General features: G+C 34.3%; 2 protein-coding genes across 9 annotated transcripts in view; both read right to left on the reverse strand.

Moving 5' to 3' along the window:
* On the reverse strand, window positions 14-1865 carry LOC104760951. 8 transcript variants are annotated; one of them, XR_763065.2, is made up of 6 exons: window positions 1524-1863; window positions 1257-1311; window positions 1098-1149; window positions 801-983; window positions 452-486; window positions 14-369 (listed from the first exon to the last, which is right to left on the reverse strand). XR_763065.2 is itself a non-coding variant. In XM_010483950.2 (6 exons), the coding sequence occupies exons 1-6, from the start codon at window positions 1545-1547 to the stop codon at window positions 344-346; spliced, it is 324 nt and encodes a 107-aa protein (XP_010482252.1). In that variant the 5' UTR covers window positions 1548-1865; the 3' UTR covers window positions 14-343. The 8 variants fall into 8 exon arrangements, 4 of the variants coding, with proteins under 4 accessions (XP_010482252.1, XP_010482254.1, XP_010482256.1 ...); XR_002036414.1 differs by having other exon boundaries at window positions 14-372; window positions 801-968; window positions 1524-1858; XR_763064.2 differs by having other exon boundaries at window positions 801-968; window positions 1524-1857.
* LOC104760953 (UDP-glycosyltransferase 91C1-like) overlaps window positions 7448-8063 on the reverse strand; it is a 4997-nt gene continuing 4381 nt past the window's right edge. The window contains exon 2 of the mRNA XM_010483956.2: window positions 7448-8040. Coding sequence (XP_010482258.1) covers window positions 7645-8040 — 396 coding nt within the window. The 3' untranslated portion in view covers window positions 7448-7644. The remainder of the gene's footprint in view (window positions 8041-8063) is intronic.

Consider the following 8063-nt stretch of genomic DNA (forward strand, 5'->3'; position numbering starts at 1 on the left):
GTAATTTTAGTAGAATAAGAACTTTGGGAATCTTAATTAAAATTTCTCCTCCAATCCAATGGTGGGTTTTACTTTTGAGTCTCTTAATTTGAATTTTTTTTTTTTGTTGAAAATAAAAAATTTAAACTAGAATATGAAATTATTGCAGAATCAGAAAGATAATTATGGAAGAGAGAGCTCTAGTGTGGTTTAGTCATATCATCTTCTACTTCTTGGCCTTCACATCAAGGTCCATCGCCTGCAGGTTAAGCAGCAGGTTGTCAGAGCTCAAGTAGACCTTGTTTGCCGATTTTGAGATGGTTTGTGCGATCTCTCTAGCTAGCTGCTTCGATCTTCCTCAGTGTTAAGAACGCTTGGTTGTTCCTCTAGCTGCTATATTTTACCAATATAGGGTTATTTGAAAAGGGAAAAGAAGGAATCAATAACATGTATTTACAGCCAATTAGCTAACCTCTCTCTGGTGAGAACCCTAAGTCCAATTTTGACCTGAATGTTTCAATCCCACACAACACAAGCTTATCATGTATAGTTCATAGACCGAAACCACACAATCAAGCAAGCAAATATTATATATATAGTGCATCAAGATTGACTGTTACAAACGAGAATCAAATCTAGACTAACAAAACAACCTTGTAAACTTAACCTAGATGCCACAAACACAAGACTCACTACTAACGGTAAGCCTAACCTAAATTCAGCTAGATGTCACAAACACAAGACACAATTGTTGATACTAAAGGCGAATATTCAATTTACAGATTCAGAGGAAATCATTTTTTTTTTTGGCAGGGACTAACCTTGTCTTTGATACCAACAAGGCGGTTGAAGACAATAGCTCGATGACCTCCATCGACATTGTAGAGAGAGAGTGCGTAGCGCCGTAAAGACCGAGACCACCAATAACCACCGCAGCTCTAACACCACCACCAATTTTTCTTGTTTGACAGAGAACAGAGAGTCCAAACCTGAAACTCATTCAACTTAAATCATATATAGTATAAGCAAATGGAGATTCCATCTCAACAGCTAAACTAAGAAAGCAAACAAATCAATGACACCAATAGAGATTAAAATTCATTATATAGCTTATTCACCTTGTAGAATTTGGAATTGAAATCTTTCATTGACCGTACCATGCTTTTTTTTCTGTAAATCACAACCAACACATAAACATCAGATTCACCAATGCAACCAAACAGAAATGAGATCATCAAGCAGCTGAACATCAGCTAAAAGCTTTGTTGGAGGACAACCTGCGGATGCAAAAGCTTTACCAGAAGATTCCACTCTCTGCAACTCTTTTTTCATCTGCAAAATTTTGCCAATTGGAGCAATAAGAGACCTCACTGAGTTGGATAATCTCTAATGATAATTTCTACATTGACAAAACATGAAACTAACAGAAAATAGTAGAGCTTTATCAATCCAAAATCACAAACTTCTATCAATCCAAAACCAAACCAAATTCTAATCTAATCACCAAATCGATAACCAAAAGCAATAGATCTAGAGGGTTATACCATGTTAGGTTTGAACTCCTTCATCTTCTGAAGTTTCTTCAACTCCAACTTAAGCTTCTCATGCTCAGCGTCTCTGGTCTCAAGCTCCTCCCCCTTTGTTCTCAGATTACATGCATCGCCGGAGGTCACAAGTAATTGAATCACTCAAACCGAGCTTTCAATCAATTTTTTCAGAGATATCTCTTCTGATATTTCAATATCTTCGTAGACAGAGAGAGAGAGAGAGGAGAAAGAGAAAATAGTCGAGAGTTTTCTTGGCCAACAAATAATTGACACGTACAGTCTCTTATTCTCAAATCCAGTATATTAAACAAGAGAGCCTCTTAATTTTTTTTTTTTTTTTTCTTGTTTTGAGTTACATACCCTCTTAAAACTCCCCCTTGGGGAAGGCCTTCGGTACCAACCATATCCTCAACAACTTTTGTAATAGTCAATTACATGGAGAAAAAAAACAATGAAGTTTGCTTTCGTTAGTTTCTTGATTGTTACATACGGTTAGTTTCAAATTTCATATATTTATGAAAAGTACATGTTTATGTTTATAATTTATAAGATAAAATATGGTTTGATTTGTAGTGATGACTATCGTAACATTTCGGGGTGTCGAAGGAACACGAAGTTTATTGCCTGAAAAAACTCCTCACCTTGTTTTGCATCATGAAGCTTCAACGCCTATGGTGGATTTACAAAGTACGACCTGCGATATAAAGTGTGGTTTAACTTGTATTCTTCGTGAAAATATTTTTATATGTTTCTGCAAATGTTAATTTTATATCATATTTTATCAAATATGTAATAACCAATTATAAAATTATTTGATATATATTGTGTACATCATCGTTACATTCGAGAATTGAATATATGGTGAAAACTAAAACAAACAACATGTGATTGATAAATATATATATATATATATATATATATATATTTAATGATATATTGGTTTGTTGCAATAATTTTCTATGTTGATATATCACTATTTTCTTCTATATATAATTCTCAATGGAATTTCTTGTAAATCTAATTTTGTCCACGTAATCGAAATATTCCATGTATTGATTGGTTTGAACGACATTTCATTATTTCTGCTCATTTAGTTTCACACAATAATCTATGATAAATGTATATATGAAAATTGGTTTTATATGTAAGATTTGTATTTTAGAACATGACTTTTTCCTATATATAGAATTAGATATCAATCCGCACTATGCGCGGGATAAATCGATTTAAATACAATTTTATGAGTAAATTATTATTTGAGATTTAAGACTCGTTTGTATAAAATAAAATACGTAAGTAAAGTTATTTTCGTTTATTCAAATTTGCGTTTATTTTCTGTAAAATACGTTTTACCCGTGAAATATTTAAACTTGGAAAAGAATTTTGAGGTGGTGTAGAAAGTTTTGATGTCTTTTTCTATTTCTAAAAATCAAATTCACATATTTTTTGTTTCACATTATTATCTATATCACTATACTATTACATAGATAAAGGAATATTATTAAATGAACTGATTTAATTTAAACTAATCCTAAGTTTAAAAATGCAATGAGAAAAACGATAAAAATGATAAATAAATAAATAATTTTTTCTCTTGTTTGTGAAATGTAATTTACTTTTAATAAGTAAATAAGTTATGAAAATGATAACTAAATATATTTTTGGATTTAATAGTTGATTAAATCTTTCATATTTATAAACTAATAGAAAAAATATTGGCTCATAATATTCTAGTGGCATGTTTATGTAAATAACAATGAAAAATAAGAACATTTATTAAAAAGGTTAAATGAGTTCTGTAACCGCAACACATCAGTTTTTTGGTGAGAGTACTTCTCTTTTAATATATAGGAGATATGATTACAAATATCTCTAGGATCTAAATGTATGTGAAACAATATATAGTAAGAGAGATGAGTGAAGAATTTTGATAGCTCAGGAGAGATATAAAAGAGGGGGACTAATATGAATTCTAAGAGTATACAACAAAATCTTGATCTATTTAGTAAAACTATACAACTCGTGTATAAACTCCACAAAATCGAGAAATCTAGAAGTTGAAAATAGTAAGAAGACAGAAAAGAGTAGAGAAAAGGTCTTACAAGGTAAAAAGAAAGAAGAAGAAAGGAATTAGTAATACAATACCAATTATTAAAGGTCAGGTTAAGGTAGCGTCATTGTTTTGATCACGAAGCAGAACAAGTCAAGATCATCTTCTTCCTCGTCATGGAACAGTCTTGATGTCCTAAGCCAATCACAAATTAAGCAACTTCTTAATTTATGATTTATGATCAAAAAACAAAAGAACAACATACTTATTTCTGTGGCAGTATACCTTGATTGTGGGACTGTGGTAGTTCTTCAATGAAACACTTTCCCATTTATCCATAGCTTGAGACAATGATAGAGAGAAACGGATACGTACTTGAAATAAGTGTAATGTAGTTTTTCAACTACTGGACTCATACCAAATACGCTTTCATCTATTAAATTTCATTGACATATTTAGCTGATAGTTGACTTTAAATTTAGGCTTCTATAGTAGACTCGGTTTTTGCTGGATTTTATTATATGATAATAACAAACTCATAGATTGCAAATTCTTATATATTTTAATCGTAGTTTACGAACCAAAAAAACTGTCAATCGTTTTTTTTTTGATAACAATAAACTTTCATTCAGTCTAAACCTCAAAAAAAAAGAGAGTTCTTACAACATGATTTAAGATTAATATAAAAAGCTAAAAACAAGAGTTTCATGAGGTTAACAAAGGAATTTTCAACTCGAAAAAGTTTTACAATATTTGAAAAGTCTATTAGAACGAAAGCGGATTCGTACTCGAAGTTAGGCTACACGAAATCCTCGACCAACGGGTGGTCATAAGTGGCTCTAGCTGATGACGCATTTGAGCTTGTGTTCCACGAGAAACACTTGTGGGGTTTTTTGCCAACATGAGAGGGTTCAAGAGCATGGGATCAAAAACCTTTAAGCTTTTAGGAACATACCTCATGATTCTATATGAAGCTAACCGGGATTCGCAAAGAAGGGTGCTAAACTGTAACAAAGCAGGTGGATCATCATCCCTCACATGAAGCTTATAGTCGGTTTGGTTCTAGAAAAAGTCAACAGACCTAAGCTTTCAATCTAATGGCGGTAGATGATACAAGGGATCAAAGGGTTTAAGAATAGGATTCAAGCAATATGTCGGATCAGATACATAGTTATGGTTACACAAAGCAAGAATCCGGACAGGGCTAATAAGCTGACCTCGACAAACATAACTATCAAGCAACTCTGAAGTCACCAATGTTCTGCTACCGAGGATTCCTCGACTTGACCAAGCAGAGATAACCGGTATTAAAGATGTTGAACTTGACTTAACACTCTCAGTAACAGATCTAGGTAGAGGAGTTCTAACGCAAGACATACATTTTCGAAAGTGGACCAGCAAATTCACACGCTCAAAAAGCAATGACCAAGTAGGATTAGGCATCAGGAATTCAAGATATTTGAGCGAATATATCCAACGGGATAACATTGGTAAGGAGATGAAGTACACATACTAGGGCCTCAAAAGATGAAAACATGGATCATTGTCTTTGGTAGTGGGCCGAAGAGTCGTTACTGAGCCTAACAATGGATACATGTTCATTAGCGGGAACCCTAGAGTCTCACCAGCTGAGCAGGAGGTGGCGATGGAGTGGCAGTGTTACTAGCGAGTAGACAATCCGACTGGAGCCATTAGACACCGGTGGGGACAGGGTTGGCGAAGTTCTGTAGTACCATGCCTTCGCAGTAGAAAAGGGTTTGAAGAAAATAGAGACAAAACCAAAGCGGATCTACTGCAAACCATTTTTACATACAAATAGAATTGGCTTACAACAATTTGTGGTTCATACTAAAAATAATGGTTTAATCCGTAGACAAATTTGTCCTTTCCAAATACAATAATTATTTAGACCTTTTAGACCAATCCCATTGGGGGTTGATGATACAAATACTCTTATTAAAAAAATAAGAAAAAGAGGAGAGAGAAGAGGAAAGAAGGAGAAACGATTTGAGAAGTTTGAACCAACAAAAAAGATGGTTTTAAATCGAGTGGCATAACATCGCTATGACTAAACCTAAACCCTAAACAATGAATAGCCTTCCGCTTGGTTTTCTCTCTCCTCATTCTTTTCTCCCTAAAACGATTAGGTCAAGCCGTCATCTGTAACTCCCCGTGTTGCCTCTCCGGTGGCCACCACGGCGCTGTGAGAGGGCTTCTAGATCTGTTCCTGTTTTTTCTTTGTTTTACTATAAGCCTTAGAGATCTCGGTGTGCGAAGTGGTTCGGTGGTGACTAAGGCTTCTTGACGGTGATGGTGAGGCAGATCCAGTTCCGGCGTGTCTCGTAGACGGTGGATCTGACCTTTGTCAAAGGTTTGCCGTTCGTTTTTTGGGATGTCCCAGATGAGATTCAGTGCAGTATCATTTTGTTGGGATGGTGTCGATCTTCGGAGGATCGTCGTTTATGTGCCTCTTCTCCCGACTGGTTGTCTTCCCCGGCCATGGTGTAAGCGACCGTGATTCTCTCTTGTCGTTAGCCTTTTGGTTTGTTTGGGTCATAGTTTAGCTCTTGATCTTGAAGAAGTTACGGCCAGGTTGTTTGTCTAGCTTAGGATAGCTTACGTTTTACCTCTTTTCAGTTCGTTGAATCTTTAAAACTAAGTTTCCTTCCACCGCCATAGATTAGAAAAATAAATAGGTCTTTTGCCGTGGTCTGTTCCTTTTCTGTTCTTGTAAGGCTAACCTCTTGTGGGCAGTGACCTCTTGTGGGGATGCAAAGTCCTAGATTTAGATTCACGGTTTAAGATTAGGTGGTTAGGAATTAGATTTGCGTTCCATGCTTATTTGTTTGAGGTATTCGTTCTCAGTTGGGTTAAATCTTCGTGGTGGCCTCTATCCTTGGATCTCTTCCTTTGGGGTTTGTAGATCTTTTCGACATCGACTTTTGAGGATGTAGTCCCGCAACGTATGTTCTCTCCCGACTTCTTTGATGATTTTGAGAGTTTCTCTTTTGGCTCTTGTGTTGTAATCTATGTTTCGCGAGTATTGGGCTTAAGCTTTCGGGGATATTTCTGTTTTCCGCCGACTTTAGGATTTCAAAAACGCATTCCACCCCTGTATTTCACCTTGTATTATATATTGAAAATTTTCAGTGAAAAAAAAAATCGAGTGGCATAATATGTTAATGTGGATTACTTAGGTAGGGAATGGGAGTGGCGTAATTGTAAATGACAAGACGGTTTCTTATGGATCTCTTTTAAGTTCAGCAATCAACATAACTTTTTAAAGATGCAGTGCGTTTTTCTTTTGTTAGTAAAAAATAATAGTTCAATGTGCGGTTTAATTTTTCAAAAAGAAACTGAAAAATGTATGCATCAGTACTAACTCTCATAATTCATGTGTTTGTAATTTTTTTATGCGGTTTTGTAAGTATATATATGTATTGCATGCTAATGTTTTTTTTTAATCAGAAATGTGTTTCTCTCACTTTTTTATAAAATCAATTATATTAAAATTTTATTTACAATAACAAAATATTATTTTTAGAATATTATTTTGTAAATTTATTATCCAATTTACTTTATTTTTAAAAAATTATACATGTTTCTTGAATTATACTTCAATTGTAAAAAAATTATTGTTCCACATCTTTATCGTTTTTTCTAAATGTTATATAAAAATAGATAGATATATATATATAATATATTGTTAAAAGTAAAATAATATGTTTAAAATTTTTCTTACTACAACCAAAACATTTTCTTATTAACAATACTACTAGTAATTTTTTTACTAATCAAATATTATTTTATATCACTTATTTATTTTAAATCGTATTTGTTTTGCTAATACTTTTCACGAGCATATACTATCTACTAAAGTTAATAATAAGGTACAATAAAACTGTCATACAATCAAATATGTTGTTACCATTTACACTCTTATTTTTTTAGACAACTTCGAAGACAGAAGTTTCTTGGATTAGACGAATATTTTAAATTTATTTTTGTGTCTTTTTTATTTTCTTCCAAATATCATGATTGGATGCTCCCACGGCAGCCGTAATCATATCAACAACTAGATGATGATCCTTTACTTGTCATAAAACTGACAATTTCGTCAACGTGGCGAATATTCTCATCCATGTTCCCAAACAAACCTTTCATCAGCTTAGCTGTATCCCTTATTGACTCACCTTCTTCATCCATCATCACCAATCTAACCGAGTCAGCCACCGAGCAAGAATCAAACGACCCATCTCTCTCATCTCTCAAAACCTCAACACCAATCCCCTTCCCATGCAACAGTCTCGTGTTAAGCCCTTGCTCATTCAGGACCGGCAAAAAGATCGGAGCTTTACCAAACCCTAACCCTTCCACCACTGAGTTCCAGCCACAGTGTGTCAAGAACCCTCCCACTGACTCGTGCCTCAGTATTTTCACTTGTGGAACCCATCCAACATGAACCATGCCACGTCCCTTGACTGTTT

This window comes from Camelina sativa, chromosome 18 (genome assembly GCF_000633955.1).
Source record: "Camelina sativa cultivar DH55 chromosome 18, Cs, whole genome shotgun sequence".
Classification (NCBI taxonomy): domain Eukaryota; kingdom Viridiplantae; phylum Streptophyta; class Magnoliopsida; order Brassicales; family Brassicaceae; genus Camelina; species Camelina sativa.

Excerpts from the sequence above, each read along its gene's own strand:
- LOC104760951 (XM_010483950.2), bottom strand. The coding sequence starts at position 1,547 with ATGAAGGAGTTCAAACCTAACATG. Across the intron at positions 1,312-1,523 it reads AGGAGTTCAAACCTAACATG|ATGAAAAAAGAGTTGCAGAG; the intron begins GTATAACCCTCT and ends AAAATTTTGCAG. Across the intron at positions 373-451 it reads AGGGTTCTCACCAGAGAGAG|CAGCTAGAGGAACAACCAAG; the intron begins GTTAGCTAATTG and ends GGTAAAATATAG.